This window comes from Canis aureus, chromosome 26 (assembly GCF_053574225.1).
Source record: "Canis aureus isolate CA01 chromosome 26, VMU_Caureus_v.1.0, whole genome shotgun sequence".
Lineage (NCBI taxonomy): Eukaryota > Metazoa > Chordata > Mammalia > Carnivora > Canidae > Canis > Canis aureus.
In genome coordinates this window covers 11,870,182-11,892,303 of record NC_135636.1, presented here as the reverse complement: position 1 = coordinate 11,892,303, position 22,122 = coordinate 11,870,182, and the positions used below count along the sequence as shown (strand labels likewise).

Genomic DNA, 22,122 nt, shown 5'->3' with positions numbered 1-22,122 from the left:
ATGGCCAAGGAGATGAAATCTGGATGGAGATTGGTATGGCCTCTATGAAGAAGCAACATTTAAGCTGGGATCTTAGAGACTATGTAGCATTTGGCCATATGAGGAGCTGGTGGACAAATGGACGAGTGTTCTAAGAGAAGGAAACAGCACAAGCAAAGACCCAGGAGCAAGAACAGATATGCCCAAATGGAACCCTTGACTGAACCAGCAATGAGCTCTCATCAAATGAGTTAACAAATTACAGAGAGCTCATGGTGTATATTCAAGCCAATACAATATGTTACGTCAAAGGCAAACCATGCTGCCATAGGCACTAAGGGGAAATTTGCTATCTTCCATCCTTGTCCTAACTACCATTCATCATTTCACTAGGAAAAGCCTCATTTCCTCAGGTGACGTTTACAATGCTGCTTTCGACTGTGCAATTATGAAATGAAGGAAACAGAAATGCAGCCCACTACTAGGACAATGCAAATCTAAAGTAACTGAATAAAGACAGATTGATCTTTGAATTCTACAGCTCATCTTTCTGCCTGCTTTGAAAACAAAACACAAGAAGCTCATAGCTTAAAGTGGCTCACAGTGGAATACTATTCAAAGACAAAAAAGAAAGAAAAAAAATCAGTAATTAACACTAATCTCCATTAATGGAAGAAGAAGCCCACTTCTTTCAGTTGCTTTTATCACATGTTCCCCCACAACTGTATGTTAACAAGATATTTAACGCACTCTACAGTAACTGTAAAGTTAGTAAATGGTCCATATAAAAGCTAGACAAAGAAGACCAAAAACTGGAGAAGAAATCAGCCTTGCAGCAAAGCAAACTTCTGAAAAATGGCAAGGCCCGATAAAATAAACCAGCAGAGACAAACACAGTAAATAACCATCAACGAAAACCCAGGCTAACTACCAAATCACCAGCAACATAAATATTGCCAACTACATATATAAAACTTCCACGTGCAAGGTCAGCAAGGGAAAAAAAAAAAGATTAAAGAACTGATAAAGTACCGGGAAGTCAAGAGAAGAGAGAAAGGCCGAGCTAGCAGGGCACTGTATTCATAGGCAATGTGACCTTTTCTCCCAGGAGGTGCCCTGGAGACCATGGCTTCACCTGAAGGTGCAAACCCCAACAAGAGTATCTCCAGCAATGACCAGATACTGGTTTTGAAGCCCCTTGTACATTGGTATGAATCAAGTGAGGGGAAATGAATTCACTTCATTCACACTTATTAGATGTCTGTCACATTCCAGGTGCTATGCTGGGCACTGAGTGAACAACAAATTAGATTCTGTGTCCAATTTCTGGAAGCTTACATTCATCGACAGGGAGGTGAAGGCTCAACACAACAGAGGACCTGATCCTGTGACTGAAGTCTCCTTACTTTCTTCCTAATGTGATGTATCTCTCCTTCCCATTGGAGGCAGGAAATGGGGAAGGAGAACCTAAGGAAGAAACATGGAAGGGGTAGGAGACAGGAAGGAAAATGAAACTACAGTTGACCCTTGACAAGGCAGGGATTGGGGCACCAACCCTTCACTTAGCTGAAATGTATAACTTTTTCACTCCCCCAAATCTTAACAGCCTCCCGGCTGACCCGAAGCCTTACTGACAACCTAGTCAATTAACATTTATTTTGAACGTTCTATGTATCATAAATGGTATTCTTAAAATAAACAAGCTAGAGAAAATATTAAAAACATCTTAAGGAAGAAGAAATACATTCACAGTAGTGGATTGTATTTATTGAAAAAAATCTACATATAAATGGATGTGTGTAGTTCAAAAAACAACTCATGTTTTTCAAGGACCAACTGTACTTTCTTTCTACACAACTGTTGTCAGACAGTGAGAAGTCCTCACTGCCATCTTGGTGCCTCTGGTTTTTTGATCCAAAAACCCATTCACAATCTAGTTCCTTCCAGCTTCACATTCTGTGAAGCCATCCCTACTCTTCACTTGAAAGGACCAAGAAGGCTGGCGCTAAGTGCACACAGCATTCTAGCAGAGCATGTAGCTCAGCAAAGGAAAAGCCAGGTCCTTAATGAATCTTTGGTGATGATCAGGACACCCAGGACATGCTTCCAGAGTGGGCCACTGTTAGCAAGACTCTCCAGAATCCAGCTCCTGTGAATACAGCTGAGAGCTACATCCAGGAGGGGGTGTTCATGTTGGTAGAGTCTACACTTCAAGAGGATTCCATTTCCAGTTTGCATGTTATTGGAAACTCTCACAGTCTTGGTGAAAAGTGGTGGTGATATGTGCAACCATTCTATAGAACAATTTGTAAAACTATTTTTATTTCTGGACTAGTAATTCTATCTCTCCTTTTTCCCCCTGGGGAAGTAACCATGGATAAATACAAAGATTTAGCTACAAATATGTTCAAATTGCTTGTGATAGCTTAAATCTAGACAACCAAACGCCTACCAATAGCAGATAAGTAAGGTACAGAATAAACACAGTATGCCATATCACATGGACATTAAAATAATGCAGGAAAATGTTTATGAAAGGAAAAGGTAATTAAGTGCAAAAACTCTTATAAGTCCCGTATGAACCCATTATGGTAAACGAACACATAAAAATAATATGCAATAATACAAGTGTGTGTATGTGTGTGTGTGTATGTATAAACGAGTATACATATATATGTACACACATACTAAGAAAGAGAGAGGATGGCTACATAGTAGAACAAACAGGTATAGACTAGAATATACAGGGACGTGCTGACAGTGTGTAGTAAGTTCTTTTTTGCTTGTTTGTAATTTCTAATTTTTCCAAACTGAATATATTAAAATAAAAAGTTAAGTTAAAATAGCCCTCATCCATCTTCATCTCTTGATTGTTGATAACTTCAGACCATCCTCATTTAGGAGCCCTTTGTAGCTACTGAGGTCTGTGGTGGCCTTGATGCCAGCCAAATCCCAGCTCAGAATGCCACACTCCATGAAGCTCCTTGGATGGCTCACCAAATACGTGTCTGATTTTTGACTTTGATATTTTTTTGGTCCAGATGGATTTGAAACCCAGGTGTTTCTTTTTAGAATTTAATTATTCAAATACATACATTTAAATCAATCCACTACTGGTTAGTGCTTAGAGGATGCTAACGCACAAGTGAAAATTTCTTCCTTTATTTTCAAGACTGAAATGAATTTGGAAAGTATATAATTTTGCTTAGGGCACTTTCAAGAAGCTGTGAAAGCTCCACATCCTGCCAAATTAGCTGTCTGTTTGCAGTCTCAGAGCAAGAGAGAGGATGCCTAAGCAGTGGGCTTGGTTTCTTCATAAAGACTGTGCCGGTTGAGAAGGAATGTTTCCCCTACAGCGAAATTATTTCCTGGCAAAGACCCTGGCTGGGCACTACTCCAAAGTGGAACTAACTCTCCAAGGAAGTCACCGGGCTGCTTTGCTTCATCCAAAAATTTTCTGGCACCACGTACCACGCATGTGTATATACAAATCCTGGTTTCCAGGGAGCTTGAGACGTAGGCCAGCAGTAAGTTCCAAAACTCTGTTAGAAATGATACAACCAACTTTGTGTGCCCACTCTGACTGATAAAATGTTCTTGGGTAGCAAGGGCTTCACTTGCAAACCTCCAAATCTTACTATGATTTAGAGCATGGTGATTTTTAGATAGGGGCTATGTAGAGAATCAGTACATTACCTGTTGAACAAAGAAAACAGAACCAGTTGCTTCGAAGATAAGTTGGTTCTTACTGCATACAATAATTTGCAAGCTAGACACACTTCTTTCAAAGAGCTTTGCTTTAGGAGGAACTGAGTTCTAAGCAGTAATTGTTAGTCTACTGCATAAAAATAAAAACAAAAAGTCAGGTCTATATAATACCAAAGAAACCAAGAGATATGTTCACTTTTAACAGTTAAGAAAAATCAAAAAAAAGTATACCTGTCCGTGTGAAAAATGCAAAAAGACAGGGACCAGTTAAAAAGTGGAGATGCTAAAAAGTGTACAGGACCCATTTGAAGCACGAGGCACTTAAAGACCTGTTGACAAATTGAACACCAATAAAAATAAATTTATTTAAAAAAAAAAGACCTGTGAGCAGACATATCCTTTGCACTGGGAGCACGTCTGCTGGCCAAATGTACAGCTCAATGAACATCCGTTAAGTGTTCACTATGCAGGAGCTTTCCTGCCCACAAGAAGCCTATTGGGAAAGCAGACAAACATCAGTTAAATGAATTTGGAAAAGGCTATGATCAAAGTACACACAAAATGCCTGTAAGAGAATAAAGAGAAAGCATTTGGCTCAAATCAGAGATGCACAGACTGCTTCTTGAGAAGACAATTCTGATACCCAGGCTTAAAAGACAAAGAGGATTGACCGAGGGAAGGAGAGGGAAGGTTTTATTAACGGTTTCATGGATAGGTTTTATAGATAGGCTTGACCTGGAGAGAGCTGTGAAAGATCTGTCCACCTAAACCAAAACATAAAGTTCAAGGGGGAAAGTGACAGTAGACAATGTTGGAGAACAAAATCATGGATGATTTTGTTAGAGCTTAGAAGTCATCACACAGGCACCAAGAGGCCAAGAAGAAGAGATTAAGAGATATCTTAGAGAAAGCAGTCACCACAAAGGGCTAAGGAGGGGTGACTTAAGGTTGGGACAGGTTTCCAGGGGCAGGTCACTCACTGAGTCTGCCGTCCTGTGCCACTGAATAAAGGAAGTGAGGAAACATCGTGAGGGCCATGACAGTCACCCTGATGACTCTCAAACATTTACCACTCCTCAGGTATTGACCATCTTGGCCATTTATTCTATTACTTTTTAAACCAAGGTATACTTGACATACAACAAATTAGTTTCAGGTGAACATGTGATCCTATATTTGTAGACACTATGGATTGATCACCATAATAAGTCTAGTCACCATCTATCACCATAGATAGTTACAAAAAATTTTCTTCTTGTGATGAGACCTTTTAAGATTTACTCTTAGAAACTTTCAAATATGCCATACAATAATATTAATTATAGTCACCATGCTATATACATTACTACATATTACATTACTTATTTATTTTAGAACTACCTTTTGGCTACCTTCACTCACTTTGCCCTCTGTAACCTCTGGCAACCACCAATCTGTTCTCTGTATCTATGAGTTGGTTGTTTTATTTTAGTTGATTCATTTCTTTAGATTCTATATGTAAGTGAAATCATAGGTATTTGTCTTTCTCTTTCTGACTGATTTCACTTAGCATAAAGCCCTCAAGGTCAATCCATGTTGTCTTGTCACAAAGGCAGGATTTCCTGCTTTTCTTATGGCCGAGTAGTATTTCTGGAGAGATGATGAGGCAAATATGAGATGGGGACAGCAAACTGCACTAATCACTGGGCTTGGCACCCACTGATTGGAAAATTTGTGAATAGGACTCCCTGCAATGAGATGCAGCACACTGGGGAGTGGGGTCTGGGCTGAACCGCACAGCATTCTCTGATGACACCTAAGTAATCCTACTTTGGCATATGCAAAGACAATGTTCCTGGTGTCCTGATTTCTGACAGGCTTTACAAAGGTTTTCTCTGTGCAATGAATCAAGCTCCAAGGTGACTGAGCCCCTGTCTGTCTTACCAGACCCCAATACAGGGCTGGACAAATGATGGGCCCCCAAACAATAGTTAAATGGATGAGGAAAAAGTGGTAGGACTTGTGAATATCTATTTTATTCAACAGAGGAAACTTCCTTCATCCTGGGGTTTTGACAGGCCATATAGACTCTAGTATTGCCCGGAAGGTGAAGAGCAGCTGACAGTGTACTCAAATGCACAGTCACTTCTAGAAGAGTTCAAGGCCTGGGGCCCAATAATTCATAGTTGTGCTCATTATTCTCCCTGCCTCTTGACAACCTGCTCTTCCTTCTCCTGCATTTGTACTTCCTCTGGGTAGCACGTAACGCCCAAATAATTACCTCAGCTGGAAAATGGAAGGCAAGATCTTTACTTCTCACATCCAGTTTATCATCTAGGCTTCATGACCTCCTACCCCAAATGGCTCTGGAGCCTATTCCTTCCTCTAGGTTTCTTTGACCACTGTCTCAGTTCAAGCCCTCACCTCCGCATCCTTCCCACAGCTTCCCTGGTGCCCCTGTTACTCAGCTGCCAGAGTGATCTCTCTCAGTTCAAATATGATCACATGTCTCCTTGGCTAGAAAATCTTCTTGGATTCCTACCATCAATTAGGTTTTGAGAGGCATGCCTGGGTGGTTCAGCAGTTGAGCGTCTGCCTTCAGCTCAGGTTGTGATCCTGGAGTCCTAGGATCAAGTTCTGCATCAGGCTCCCTGCATTGGGGCCTGCTTCTCCCTCTGCCTCTCTCTCTCTCGGATCTCTCTCTGTGTGTGTGTGTGTGTGTGTCTCATGAATAAATAAATAAAATCTTTGAAAAAAATAGGTTTTGAGATAACCAATCTCAATGAGCTGATTAAACTCAATTTGGCAGTGCTTGAGAGAGGTCCTCAGGAAATCAATCCACATTAGATTTATATTCATCTTTTATTTACTATACTTATTGGGGGAAATGAATTTTGAGATCTCCTTTCTGTGTTTCCAGATATAATTTTCCAGATTGGACATTCTTGAGAAAATGGAAGGAAAAAATGGAAAAAAAAAAACCCACAATGAGATACCATCCTTCATACCCATGAGGATGGCTGTTATTTAAAAAACAACAACAACAACAACAACAAAAACAAAAAAAAAGTGTTGGCTAGGATGTGGAGAAATGGGAACCCTTGTGCACTGTTAGTGGGAACGTAAAATGGTATAGCTGCTGTGGAAAACAGGATGGCAGTTTCCCAAAAAAACTAAAAACAGAATTATCACATGATCCAGTAATTCCATTTCTGGGTACGTACCCAAAAGAACTGAAAGCAGGGACTCAGATATTTGTACACCCCATGTTCATATCAGCATTCTTCACAAAAGGCAAAAAGTCGAAGCAAACCCCACTGGCCATCAACACATGAATGGATCAACAAGATGTGGTATATATGTACAATGGAATGTTATCCAGCCTTAAAAAGGAAGGAGGAAGTTCAGACACAGGCTCCAACAGGGATGAACTTTTAAGACATTATGCTAAATGAAATAAGCCAGTCACAATAAGACAAACACCCTATGAGTCTACTTATCTGAGGTACCTAAAGTAGTCTCACATTTCTGAAACAGAAACTAAAATGGTGATTGCCTGGGTTTGGAACAAGGAGGAAATGGGAGTTATTGTTTCATAGGCACAGAGTTTCAGTTTTATAGAATGAAGACTTCTGGAGATTAGCTGCACAATAACGTGAATGCACTTAACACTCCTGAACTGTACCTTAACATGGTTAAGGCAGTAAATTTTATGTGAAGTGCTGGTTATCACAATGTAAAATAAAGGGTGAAGAAATGACTACCAAATGCTTTTAAGTATATAGAAGATAATCCCCTGTCCTTTGGGGACATATATTTGAATCATGGTGATAAATTCTGGACATGCTAAACAGAATTTATAAAAACATTACACCTATACAGATACCACAAATGTGCCTACAGAACCTGACCTGCCATCTCTCTCCTACTTCTAACCCAAACTGCCCAAACCCCACAGTGCATCCCTGCAAGGAACAGCTAGCTGTCTGCTCCTCTACCCTGGCTTTCAGCATGCGCCCAGCCAGGCCTGAACTTCTGGCTCCTCTTAAGATCCCCTTATGCTCAGCAGGACTCCCTCCTCCCAGCACTCCTCTGGTCCGCTCATAAAATTTTCCTCTCCCAGAATCTCTTCTCTCCAGTCTGCCTCTCCTACTTGCAAACAACTCAGGGCCTAGCACACAATCCAGTTTATTTGTGAATCATGTAGGGAATTCTCCAGAAGAACTGAGGGTAGTGATTTGGGATTCCTAAGGGGTGGGTGTCTAGGACTAAATCTTCGGTTAATATTCTTCCCTATTTTGTCCTCCAAGCAAAGGCAGTCCTACAGACTTCCAATAGCCTCATCTTCTCAACTACAGAGAAGAAAGCAGTAGGCCAGGGGCTTCAAACTGATTTTCACTTAGGGCTCCTTATCACCCCCACGAACCCTTATCCCATACTGAGATGGGCTCTGGCTACTTACTCCAGGTTGGCTATGACTAGAGCATTGAGGGCAAGCTAAACAAGATGGAAACTGGGGGAAATGTTATGATAGGGACATTTGGGTTGAGGACAAGAAGGTTCCTGTGAATGAGGCTTGGGACTCATTCCACAATGCTGGCTGGAGACAATCTCTATGTCAAGAAAGATTCCTTCTGGAAGTCTCTGGTTTTCATCTCCATGTCAAGAAAGGTTCATTCCTTCTGGAAAACTCTGGTTTTCTAAGTTACCCAACACACTAGAAGGCATGGCTACATGAAGAGGATCCCTTCCTGGACCTCCCAGGGGTGGGCTGTTTATACCAGCACTCTCTGCCCTGACACATACTGCCTGGCCTTTGCTCAGAATGGGTTCACAGGCATGTGCCCACTCTCCTGGGAAGAGAATAGATGCATCTGACATTTAATATGTTCTCCACACAGAAGACTCTCAATAAATACGTGCTGATCTGTGGAAGGATCTCAGTGCTACTTTTCCATCTTGAGAAACTAACATGCTCTTGTGTCTAAGTAGCTTATTATCTGGATTTAAATAACTATTTAGCCAGGGTCCAAGTAGAAAACATATTTCTTTCAATGGCCTTCTAGTTTATCACATGGTACTTAATGTAGGCCAAGAGTATTTACACCTGCAACACCAAAAAAGGTATAAACAACATGGCGATACTTTAATTCTGCTTCATTTTGCCAAGTTGCTGGAGCAGATGCCTTGTGACACCCATAAATCAGAGTAGAACATTTTTCTCCAATTATGTTTTAATTCATGGGCAATCATTCTCTACAGCAGGTGGCACGTTGAGGGGGGATAGATGTCAGGGAGCATGAAGTCAGGCTGCTAAAGTACTGAGTAATTTTAATTTGAATTTTTACAAATGAGTATTGCAGGGGTAGCAGAGACAAAATGTGCCTGTTAACTGAAGCCAGGTGAACAGGATGCATAATGGCAGTATCAAATGCATCTAGAACCATCTCCTCATCCAACTGCGATGCAATATAACACAGATACTGTTTCTCACTTGAATTCTCTACTTGCCTTGGTCTAATTAATTTCATCACGAGACCATCTTCTCATTTTTTGCTTGAGGATCCTGAATATGACCTTGAGATTATTCAAATGACTGCAGTGTCATTTAGGAATTGACCCATGCGACAAAAACACATTCCTTTGCAGAATATGTCATTCTCCACTATTTGCAACATCCATGCCCAGAGAAATTAGTGAAAAACCTTTCTCCAAAGGATCTATGTATCCTACTAAAATTTCACTCTTAATCTGTTCGCTAAACATTGACTAAGCGTGTTATGTGAATAACACTTTAAAATACAGAGATTAATATGACAAGCCTCCAACCTTGAAAAACTTCCAATCAAATAGGAAAGACACTCACACCAGCCAAAATCTGGTGCAAATGCTGACCTCCACTCGCCCTCCCAGCCTCCCCGTCTCAGGAATGAACACACTACCTGCCCAGCTATTTACATCTGAAACCCCAGACATGATTCTTGCTTCCACCAGGCTCCATCTCTAGGCCACCATTCAGATCCAAGCCACTCTTACCTTCCACATGGACAAAGGGAACAGCTCTTTAAATGGTTTCTTGCTTCCATGCTTTGTCCCAGTGACACACATCCTCATCCTAATGATAGTAGGAAGTACATCTCCAGGTTGCTCTCCTCCTGAAAGCCCTTTAAGGGTTCCCTAGCCCTCTTAGCGTCAAATTCCTTCCCATAGCCTAAGAGGTCTCATACAACTGGCCCCAGATTACCCACCAGCCTTACCTCCTACCACCCTTCTCCTTGCTGACTATATTCCCTTCTACTCTGATCTCTCACTGCTCCTCGGTGGAAGCCACTGCACTTGTCCTTTGCCTGGCATAATCTCCTCTCCCCACCTTTCTGTGGCTCTAGTGCCTTAAATGTCCCCTCCCCAGGAAGTCCTCCCTGATCACTCCATCGAATACTGCTCAAGACATTTCATTTCCCCTTTCTGCACTTAGTTGTAAATTACCTGTGACTGCCTCTCTCCTCTGGCTAGCAGTAAACTCACCCTGATGAGGTTGTCCGTAACTGTGGCCCTAGGCTAGAACTCTGCCCTGCCCTCCACAGGAGGCACACAGAAAAGACAAGTTGATTGAGGAGTGTCCATTACAAAGAAGATCAAAACAGGGATGACAGAAATGGAGGGCTGTACAGTGAGGACACTTACTTTTCACTGGAAGAGGAAAGCTGTGAATAGCTTCCAGAGGAGCAATCTTATGTACTGTGCCTTAGAGGACAAGTATATGCATCTCAAAGCACATGCCAGGCTCTGAAACTAGCAAAGGACAAGTCCGAAAGACATGTCTAGTCCAAGTAAGTCTGAGAAACGGGAAGAGTCCCTGAAATGGCTGGAGCCCAGAACACGCACAGGGATGTGCTAAGAGGACAGCATGCACAGGGAAGAACCTGAGGGACACAGTAAGGGGTTGGACTTTTATTTTTTTAGGCCATGGAAAGTCACTGAAAAGTTTTAAAGTTGAAAACTTAGTATATTCTAACCTACATTTCACAAATATTGAGAAAAGCTGTTGTAACTTAAAAACCTGCAAACAACCAAAGATGGCACTACTTTTAAGAGGGCTATATACACACCCACCTATGTTTAGAGGAGAAAAAAAGGATTTGGATCCCATCTGTAAATGCAAGGCAGAGGGGGGCTCACAGTTGGTCACTCTGTCTCTCCAAGAGGATGAGCTTTTGGTTTTTCAAAGGCACAGAACAGCCACATTAACTTTCCAAATGGTTTCAAAGTAAAAGGCACTAGGATTGAGGATAATGAAGTGGCTAGCTAGATTCCAAGACTGGAACATGGTCCTGGGCTGGAAGATGGATCAAGGCAAGCACGCTACACGTTCCAGAACAGTTTAGTCAAACAATATTGAACAGATGGGATCATACTACTTAAACTGAATTAACCCTAAAGACCTGCATATGATATTAAACAAAGTAAGTACACGAATGACTCGATCTCAGCCACAAGACAAGGCAGTTGTTGAAACTACTGCAAGGGATCAAACACCTCCAACAAAATGTGCCTTCCAAAGCGTCGATAACCCAGGTACTCAAAGGGCTTTATCAGTACAGCTTATCCTTTTTTTTTTTTTTAAAGATTTTATTTATTTATTCATGAGAGACATGCAGAGAGAGAGAGGCAGAGGAAGAAGCAGGCTCCATGCAGGGAGCCTGATGTGGGACTTGATCCTGGGTCTCCAGGATCACGCCCTGGGCCGAAGGCAGCACTAAACTGCTGAGCCACCCAGGCTACCCAGTATACCTTATCCAAGGCAGATTTATGTGATGAGCACAACTCTCCTCAACAGTGAGGTAGTAAGATGGGAGCATTGAGGGGCACCTGGGTGTCTCAGTCAGTTAAGCGGCTGCCTTCAGCTCAGGTCATGATCCCGGGATCCTGGGATTGAACCCCACTTTGGGCTCCCTGCTCAGTGGGAAGCCTGCTTCTCCCTTCTTCCTCTCCCTCTGCCTGCTGCTCTCCCTACTTGTACTCTCTCCATCAAATAAATAAAATTTTTTTTGCTCACTTGTAAAAAAAGAAACATTTCTAAAAGCTATATATATATATATACACATATATATGTATATATATATATATAATATGTATATATTATATATATAATATTTTTTAAAAAAATAAAAAAAAAGATGGGATTGCTGACTAGGACAGACAACGGCTAACAGAACTAACTGTGGCTTGTCCTTGCAGCAGTTCTGGAGCGGGGAGATGCCCAGGAGCCCTAGCCATGATATAGCACTAACTGATTATTGTTTGTTTTTTCCCTTTGGGTTTTTTGTTTGTTTGTTTTGGCTCAAGCAGTGTCAAATCTGGGCTTCAGCCTATCTATAAAATGAGGAATCCAGAAACATGATCAAAGGTCCCTCCCAGTTGTAAACTTCTGTGACAATGAAAAAATTCCTTGTAGGCACACAAACCAGTGAAGGGACCTGAGCCAAGGAGCGATCCCTTCTGGCTCAATGTCTGTGAGAAGTGCTGAGGTGGGGTGGGGGCTCAGGCATGGAACTGGTCCCAGGTCTGAAGATGCCCTCAGCTGGAGAAAGGGAGGTAGTAACATGGTCACTGCAGGGGCCGGGAATTGGGTAAGTGTCGACTCATACCACAGCTCTAACTATGAGACCGTGGGCCAGCAAAACAGTATAAATTCTCTGCATGTCAAGGAGGGACAGAGTCATCATGAGAATTACAAGACAAAGGATGTAATCTGCTGAGCGCAGTGCCCAACACACAGCCACTCCTCAGTACATGACAGTTCCAGAAGATGTCGGTGTCAGTTTTGTGTCACTTAGTTACGTGTTGGATTTACCTCTGCTGCTTTATGACATTCTCTCTGTAGAAAAGATAAAATTATGGAACCTCACAAAACTGGAAAGGGAGGCTCCTGGGTGGCTCAGTGGTTGAGCATCTGCCTTCAGCTCAGGTCATGATCCTAGGGTCCTGGGATTGAATCCTGCATCAGGATCCCTGCACAGGGCTTCTCTCTCTGCCTATGTCTCTACCTCTCTCTGTGTATCTCATGAATAAATAAATAAAATCTTAAAAACAAAAACAAAACACAAAACTGGAAAGGACCCCAAAGTCCTTTCACCTAGTTCCCTGTTCTTGGGCATTTTCACTGTCACCATTACCATGTCAGCCAAGTTGACCGCACAAGGTCACTCAGCTGTGAAGTCCATCTAAAACACTATCGTTTGTGTCCTCAGGGGTCCCCCCAAGGGTTGGAAGTAGTAAACATCACTTCCTGTATTCCTGGATGCCCAAAGAATCAAAGCTGTCTGTTACTATAACAACTTTATAAAATGAGATGAAAGTGCCTAAGCCGGGGTCACCCACTGAGTCATCAAAGAGCCGATTTTAAAATATTAGACAATTATGAAAATGATAACAAAGCCCATAACAGCCCTCACCAACTCTTCTTATGCCATGTAGAAAAGAAAGCAAAGAAATCCGAATACACAATCTCATTTATGTTGTGATTACAAGGAAGTACAATTATGTACATATAGAGTGAGAGCTGGAAAGAGGCCTGGGAAACGACTGGGGCTGATTTGCTAAGGAGGCGTGACTGCAGAAGCCTTATTTTTACCTACTGACTTTCCAGGGGTTGACACAATAAATACAACAGTGCTGGTCACAGGGAAGGAGGTGCTGCTGTTCACTCACCCAGGGTTATATAACATGACCGCAGACAGGTTCTCACAGGACTTGGAGAGGTCCGTCATGGACAAGCTGAAGGAGGACAGAAGGCCACTCTAAGAGCAGACACAGGGCAGAGCGGTTACCATGGTGGGGGAGAGGACCAGCGCCCCAGGCCCACTGCTTCCATGGCATGAGAAGCAATGAGGCACGCACACCCTGCATAAGCACACCCCCTGACTGGTCTATCTGAGGCCGGCAAGCCAGGGAGAGACTGGCAAGGGACGCCTCTCAGACCCAAGCCTCGGCTAAGCACCGCAGGCCCAGAATGCCCGGACTGGGGCAGCTAGCCCAGAACTGTGCCACCGTGCTGCCTGATGGTGGAGGGAAGGGTCATCCACCACCCCCGGCAGGAGCAGCACCCTGTTCTCAGCAGGACTCACTTACCTCATTGCGTGTACTGATGGGATGAAGGTGAGGAGAGGGAGAGAAGGGAGACTAAGAAAGGAAAAAGCTTAACCTGTTTGCTTCCATGGAAAGCTGTTGGCAAATACATTCTCCTCCCTCTCCTCCTCTGCAACTGTGAACCAAAAGGGACCCTCAAGGGAGACCCTGGGCCAGAACAGATAAGAGGCTTCACTGGCAGCCCCAGAGAAGCCTGCTGGGGTTTGCAGCTTTATTGTTATTGCCCATGGAAGGCACTGGCACCCATGGGCGGCCCCCACAAAAGGAGGCTGCTGTTCCCCTTGCTAGTCAGGGGACCGGTCAGCCTCAGTTTCTCCTCCTGATCACCTGTGACATGGTACAGTAACAGCTGCTGGGCAGATAAAACAGTAAAATCTGTGCAGAAGTTTCATACAGTGCCAGGTTCATAGAAATGAGAGCTATAGTCTTTACCTTCCTCAGCCTAAGGACAGTACAATGTCCCTAGACAGATTTCTCTCTCATCTCTCCCTCCACCTCCTCTCAGAGCCTCCACTCGCCTCCCCTGTCCAGCACTCAAAGGACCCTTCAGATGTCCCTATCCAACCAACTGTCCTAAATTCACCCCCTCTCTGCTTTACACCCCAAACAAAAAGTCCAATTTGCTGTGGCTGAAAATAAAAAGTGAGCAAACTTTTGAATGAAAGTGATTCTGATATTGGGTTAACTCCTAAAACAGATCCTCTTAAGTTGAAGCCACTCTCCACTTAATGCAAAACAAAGCCCAACTCCTTTTCAGGAGCGAAGGGGTGAAGAGAAGGGTCTAGAAGGAGCAATTTCTCCTTCCTCTCTGGACTTCACCAGCTTGCTCTTCCACTTGATCTGCCAATCATCCACTGAATGACAATTCCTTAGCATCAACGCAGGCTACAGAATGAGTCTTCTGGTTCCAGAAAATCAAACTGTTCCTAAAGCACCAGCTCTCCCAGGAGCAGAGTTGGCTCCTAGAGATTTTATGCTGCTTACCTTCCTCTTCTCCCTGAGCTTGGCAGCCTCCTTAGGATGGTTAAAGCGAAACATATTAGTTCTTCCCAAGAGTATCACAGCACCTAAGAACATAAAAAAACACAAGTAAGCAACTTGGTTGGTTGACATCGTACTGCGGAATTTTATGGCTGAAATGTAATTTCCAGTGTACTATAAAACAGTAATAATAAGGGAAAGCCTTAGTCTCCAAAGTCTGCTTACATAAACCAATTTTAAATCTGCAAATATTCTTATTTTTACAGCTCAGTGTCACAATACTCATGTTACCAAGGCAGAAGTGATGGATTCAAACATTGTATTATGAAATTTAAAACGTAATATCCAGATAATTATACTTCTGATTGTTGAGAAGAAAAAAAGAAATCCATTTGCAAAGGGACGCTGTAATACTAGCCAAAGCATATGGTCACAAATTTGGAAAATGTTTATTAATGCCAATAAAAGGAGAAATTCCAAAGTAAAGTGCTTTCAAAAGAAAACATGGTAAAATTGGTGGAGTCCAGGTATCCATGACTAAAGTCTACCTCAGAACTTGACAGTAATGAAACTGTGTACATGAAGGTCTGTTTCCATGTGAAAATACTGCTTCTTGTTAAAACCTGTTAAAATTTATATGGCCACATCAGACACATGAGAAAGGCTCCACTGACCAGGATCCTGCTTATTCAAAAAAGAACTCCATAAGAGGCAGACGAATTCAATATAAAAACCCAAAGGTAACAAAAACGTTAGGAAGGGGGGGACATTTCAGCCTGATTCAGCAAATAAGGAAACAAACACTTTGAACAGTTGGAACTGTTCGAAGCTGGCACAGGTGCCATGGAAGGAAGAAAGCTCCCTGTCATTGGAGGCACCTAAGTAAGCGAAGCGATGTTCTAAAAGAGATTCACCATGTTATCTGGTCCATCCACACCCAAGAGTCTACCACACCTCAGACGGAGACCCCCATGTTCAATCCTTGCCCTGAAAAAGGACACAAGTTACTTGTGAAGATAGAACACACACATGAAGTCAACCACACAAGATGATGTGTGATGAGGTCAAGCATCTAAGTGACACATGCAAGGTTGCCATAGGTGGGGACAGACCTAGGCTGAGTCTCACATGGCAGCCAGAGAACAAGAAATTAGGTTCCAGTTTGGGGTAACCATGGGGAAGGGCTAAGCCTTAGCAGGAAAATAGGCCTGTCATAATGAGGGAGAGGAGGGAGTCACCTCCACCCAGAATGCAGGGCATTGGAAACAGCAGCGAGAATAGGTACTGGACAGATGACACAGAAACACACTGTGAGGACATGGAGAGCCAGGGTAGGGAAGTGGCACCAAATGTCACAAACTGCTGGCCAGAGAAAAATTTCAGCTCATAAAGGTTTTGTGTGTCCCATGGAACTTTTAAAAACTAAAATTTTTAGCTGCCAAGAGTTATAAATCTGCAGTTTCCACATAAAGCTCAGAGTTTCTTTCTGATTTTCCCTCAAAAACTAGAAGGTATGGTATCAGCAGATCTGAATTGCCACCTGGCAAAAATCCCTGGACTGCTGAAGTCCACCTCCTTTGGATAGGGCACGTGACCTCTGGGTGACCACAGTCACCAACCTCTTCATTTGCCTACTATCTCCACCTGGACCTTGCAAGTAATTTCGTAGCCTCTGGTAGCTACTTTAGAGTGTCAGACCAGTATATCCAACTGTCTCTCAACATATTGCCTCATCTTCTCATTGGAGTTTCAAATTCAATACAGCTAAAACCCAATGGGTTTAGATCATAACCCCAGGGAGCAACTGAAGGGCTGGTTCTGGTGCTTGCCATTATTTAGTGGAAATGGAGTCAATATGGAAAAAAGAACACAGTTTTAGGAGACTTAGAGGGACAGCAGTGGATATTAACTAATCTACAATCTACGTATCCCCCTCACACAAGATTGCATTTGTATATTTTCCAATTATGGAAAGGCACCATAATCATAATTAAGAAAGGTGCTTTCCATGCCTTTTATGACCAGGACTCAGAACTGTGTGCCATACTGAGAAGTCAAAAGTTAGGCAGCCATACCTAGGATATATGTATATTTAATGCTCTCAAATTGAAATTAGAGATTAATAAGGCAATCATATTCAGTGTGTTAATTAAATTTAATCCAATTTTTTTTCTGTTAATCAAATGCCCAGCCATGCAGGTTGAAAATTGCTAAAATATGTTAATGGAAAAATAGAATGGTATTTCAGAGACATATTTCATATCATATTAAATCACTGAAAATAATCTTGCCACCCATGTATTTGTATGAAATATACATAAAAATCCCTGTAAGAATTATATAAAAAAAAAAAAAACACAACTACTCATGACCATTCCTTGTTTCCATCTAAATAATGTACATAAGCTGCCTGTCACATAAAAAGAGGCTCCGTTAAGGCTGGTTTCTATTTCATTACATTCCTTTACTCAACAAACCTAATGACTTAAAAAAATCTGCTTCGTTTTTACATTAGGCTGCTGTTAATTTCTTCCTGCATTCAACGAGTACTTTGTGAACACTGACAGCAGGTGAATCACTATGATAAGCACAGAGATACAGATCTGAATGAGTCAGACATATGCCTTGCCCTCATGGAGCTTATAAACAAGTAGGCGGGAGAGATGAATAATCAACAGACTCCACAATGAGATGCAAAGCTACAACTGAAGGAGAGATCCTCTGAGGACCTAAGAAGAGGGCTGATTATAGGGAAGGTTAGGGACAGAGGCCCTGAGGGAGGCTGGAAGTGGTGCCTGAGACAAGCTCTGAGGGTGAAGCAGGGCGAGTGAGGGAGTGCCATATGTAAAGGTCCTCTGGCAGGAAAAGATGATGAAGGAGGTGGTGATGCTGAGTGCCTAGAAGACAGTTAAATGCCTACATCAGGTAAGAACAGTACACATGAAGCTTGAGGGAGGGAAGGGAACATACCACATAGAATCTTTCAAGATACAGTAAAGCAACTTTTATTTCACGTGGATGCAGAGGAAGAGAGTGAAGGGCTTTGTGCAGCAGCGTTATATGATTAGATGAGAGTTTCAGAAAGGTCATTCTTTCAACTGTTTTTTTTTTTTAAGATTTTATTTATTTATTAATTCATGAGAAACACAGAGAGAGAGAGAGGAAGAGATACAGGCAGAGGGAGCAGCAGGCTCCATGCAGGGAGCCCGACGTGGGACTCGATCCCAGGTCTCCAGGATCACGCCCTGGGCTGAAGGTGGCACTAAACCACTGAGCCACCAGGGCTGCCCTCAACTGTTTAAAGAAGGAACCAAAAAGGGCAAGAGTTGATGCAGATAAACAAGGTAGGAGGCTACTACAAGGGTCCAGGTCAAAGATGACGGCTGATTCAGCATTAAGGGCAAAGGGGAGTAGACAAGGGGGAAACACATATGTCAGGAAGATATTTAGGAGACAGGATCAATAGGACTCCACAATAGGCTAGATATGGGGACAAGGGAGGTGAGGAGATGCTTCTGCTAGTTGAATCGGGAACTGTTCACACGGATTGAGAACACTGAGAAAGGACCAACATCCGGGTTGGGAGAGAAATCGTGAATTTGTTTTTATACATAATCAATCTGAGATGCCTTTGGCAGGTGGAAATATAAAGCTCTAGAAGAAAAACCTAGGACATCTATTAATCTATTGGTCTACCTACCAACCTACCTACTGACCTACTTACTCTCAAATAAATAAACGTATATATAAAAATATAAATATAAATATATATGTCTTGGTGTGTGTGTGTATATATATATATACATACACACACACACATACACACATACACACATACACACATTTTTAAGTATACATATCTACCTAACATCTGTGTGTAAAGATGAGACCCAGAGCATCTGCCCTGCCTGCAAACTCTTGATGTGGCCAAGAGTGAGAAAAGTTTAACCTCTCCAGAATTCCCTTTCCTTATCTAGTCATCACACTGGATACTTTCTAAGGTTCCTTCCAGCTCTTAAATTCTCTTTAACTATATGGACTATTCCTTGATCTGAGGTTAACATGATTAATCACAGATGGACTTTTCTCATGCACTTAGTTTGTAATTTTTAGAGCATATCTAAGCCTCCATGAAATATGGCTTCTTTGAGATTACTTCAGAGCCCATTTAATACCATGAGGTAGGAAATCCCTGGGTGGCTCAGTGGTTTAGCACCTGCCTTCGGCCCAGGGCATGATCCTGGAGTCCCAGGATCGAGTCACACATCGGGTTCCTTGCATGGAGCCTGCTTCTCCCTCTGCCAGTGTCTCTGCCTCTCCACCGCCCCCCCCCCCCCACCGTGTCTTTCATAAATAAATAAATAAATAAAATCTTTAACAAAAGATACCACAAAGTAGACAAATTCCAGACAGTCTTTAAAGGCAATGGAAAGGAAACAACATTATAAAAGGGGACATAGAGGCACTTGTTAACAATAACTTAAAAAAGCTTCATTTAAACCTCTGAATAAAACCACTGAATGCTGATTTCACAGAGGATTTTGTTCTAGTATTTCAGATACAATGAAAATGAAATTAAACTTGTAAACAATTCTAGAGATTTCTAAGGAGTATAGTGACAATAATCAGTAATATCACTAATTACCCTCCTCAAATTTTATGTGAGAATTAGCAAATCTGCACAGATAAATCAGATACTGCACAGATAAATCAGCTTTTTTTTCCTATTAAATGTTGTCATATGAATATTTCTGAGGTGATGATGCACAAATCATTTAATTCTGGGTTATAATTAATACAAACACGTGAGAAAACTGTATTCCCAAAAGTGAATGGTCCAATGTGATAGGCGTTTAAAGACTGAAAAAGAAGGGGCCTTGTGAGATTCTGCTTCAGGCTTCAAATTCAGAATTTAATTACTTTAGAAAGTCCCACCCTTATCTCACTATATACACAAACAGGCTATAACACACTGCTAAAGCATGCCCAGTGAGAGTGGTTTTCATTTTGGATATAAGCACCAGAAAAGCAAAGCTCTGCCAGGGAACATAATTTTCTAGAATGGTACTGAGATGTAGGATGGGGTGAAGTTCTTAAAGCATGCTTTTGTGGGATAATTTTCCTTCTGATTTAAAACATCTGCAAAATATTTATATTAAAATAAGTTATGATGATGGCACTATCTGGGGGACCTAATAAAGAGAAAGACTAATTCCCACTAATACATGCTGGTACTTGAGAATACATTAAGTGATATGTTCAAAGGCCTTGGACTCCTGTGACACTGACGTTATTATTTCAGACACCTGAATTATAGTAATTTTTCTCTATCTCAGAATGGCTTCAGGCAGTGAGACAGGAAAGATTAAGATCTGACATGGTGCTTGTGGTAAGAAAATTTCATATGAATATTAATGAATTCAAAAGGGACACATGGCTTGGGGTTCACAGCTGGCTTGGATGAGTGACAGGCACTCAGCATCAAGGGTAGCAGACGTCAGTGTCAAAGCACGCCATCGGGTCCTCTGCTAGTATTAGTGACAGATATCAATACATATGACACCTTACCAAAAAGCCACATAGGCTCGGCCCTCTCATTTCAACATTTATAATTCAAATACAGATTTACAATTTCCTGCTTTAGATAAATCACTTAAACTCTTGTTGACTCTTGGTAAAGTAAAAATTGCAAACCTAGATTCTGAGACTCTGGAAAAGAAAGTAGATCGATTTTCAATCTTCATTATTGAGGTTTCCAGCCAAATAATCCACCAAGAATTATTTGCCCAACTGTGTGCATGTGCTGAATGCAGAGCTGTGTAAAATTTCAAAAGGCTCTAGTCCCATCCCCAAATAAATGTTTAGATGTGTGTGGGGGTGGGCAGCATAGAGGAAGTGGGAACGGATTTTTTTCTTCTGAAAGCCTCAGGAGAGATACCAAAAAAGGATACAGAACAAGTTTCATCCTTCCGTAGGAAAATGCAGAAGTATATGAAATAATTAGAGGGTGATTCCAGACAGGAGACAATAGAATGACAAGTTCTAAGGTACTGGATGGAAGGCGTCATGCTAACTAGTCAAGCTATTAGTAACTTTCTTTACTTCATATTCTTTGTTACCAACAATACTACTTATTCTGTTAGTAATAAGCTCAAATATTCAGTTCTAGCCTCCTACACACTCCAGGCTGTCAATATTTTATTATTCCTTCCAAAATGCTTCCCTTCTCTCTAATCAACAATGGTCTCTTACCTCCATTAGCACACTTCTGTTACCGCTCCTCACCAAGCCCTCTTGGGCTATAAAAACACTGCACTGTCCTTCACCTCAGCGACCACATTATGCATCTACCAAATGGTGAGCGCCATCCAGTCTGCAATTTCCCAGCCCTACAAACTTGCCATGACTCAGTAGCCCTGGTCCCCCACTGCTGGTCCCCCACTGCTCCTGTCCTCCACCTCACCCACTTTCCAGGCTTCAGACATTTCTTCACTGTGCACTTAGGTCAAAAATATGCACATCACTTCTTCACCATGTGCTATTATGATAGATACATCATTTGCTTCAGAGTTCAACTTTGGGTAAATTTCTCCTTTTTTGGCAATCTACAGCCACCCTACAGGAGGCGTTTTCATTCTTCACAAGATGGAATAAGCACATCCCACCTGTCTATCCCACTGAATGCTGCAACTGTGTGAACAGGATGCAGAAAGCTGTTATTTGAGGGCCGGAGAAGTAAACAGTAGAAGGCAAGCTAAAAATAATAGGGGCAGATGAGGAATTTACCATTTGCCCTGCCCTCTCCAGTGTTCCCTGGCTTAATTGAGAAGAAAATCCAAAAGCTAACATCAGTGCAAATGAGAGAACTCTTGGAGGGGCCCTCTAGTTCAGGTTCAAGGAGGACTGAAAGGGTCCCCTGGCAGCAACACAGACAACAGCTCCAGATGCCTAAACTTATGAGGAATTGGAAAATCTCTCTCCAATCAGAGGGTGGGACACACTCTTGTTGCTTCTTCCTCTCTCTGCCCTTTCACTTCCTGGCCCCAAAGTTGTGAACAACAGCAGGAAGAACATGAAAGAAGAGTATACAGCTCCAGATTTCTAGCTAGATGACAGAAAAGGAAAGATTCTTCAGTGTTGACAGAGAAGTAATGTTCAGGAAATAAACCTCACAACTGTTTATGAACTTCTGGGCCACTTAGATCTGACCCTCAAAAGCACACAAAGACTTTAAGAACTAAAAAAAAAAAAAAAAATTTAAGAACTGACCTAAGATACAGACCACTGCTCAGGTCCCAGACTAACCCTTGGGTAGCACACACACGG

At 42.1% G+C, this 22,122-nt stretch overlaps 1 protein-coding gene across 26 annotated transcripts in view; it reads right to left on the bottom strand.

Annotated features, from left to right (window-relative positions):
• KIF16B (kinesin family member 16B) overlaps positions 1-22,122 on the bottom strand; it is a 314,538-nt gene that overhangs the window by 124,459 nt on the left and 167,957 nt on the right. For all 26 annotated transcript variants that reach the window (XR_013364784.1, XR_013364778.1, XR_013364780.1 and 23 more), the window contains 2 exons: positions 14,800-14,882; positions 13,378-13,466 (listed from right to left, as the gene is read on the bottom strand). Coding sequence is in view for 14 of the 26 variants with exons in the window: in XM_077872132.1 (XP_077728258.1) it covers positions 13,378-13,466; positions 14,800-14,882 (172 nt within the window). In the remaining 12 variants the exon portion in view is untranslated. The remainder of the gene's footprint in view (positions 1-13,377; positions 13,467-14,799; positions 14,883-22,122) is intronic.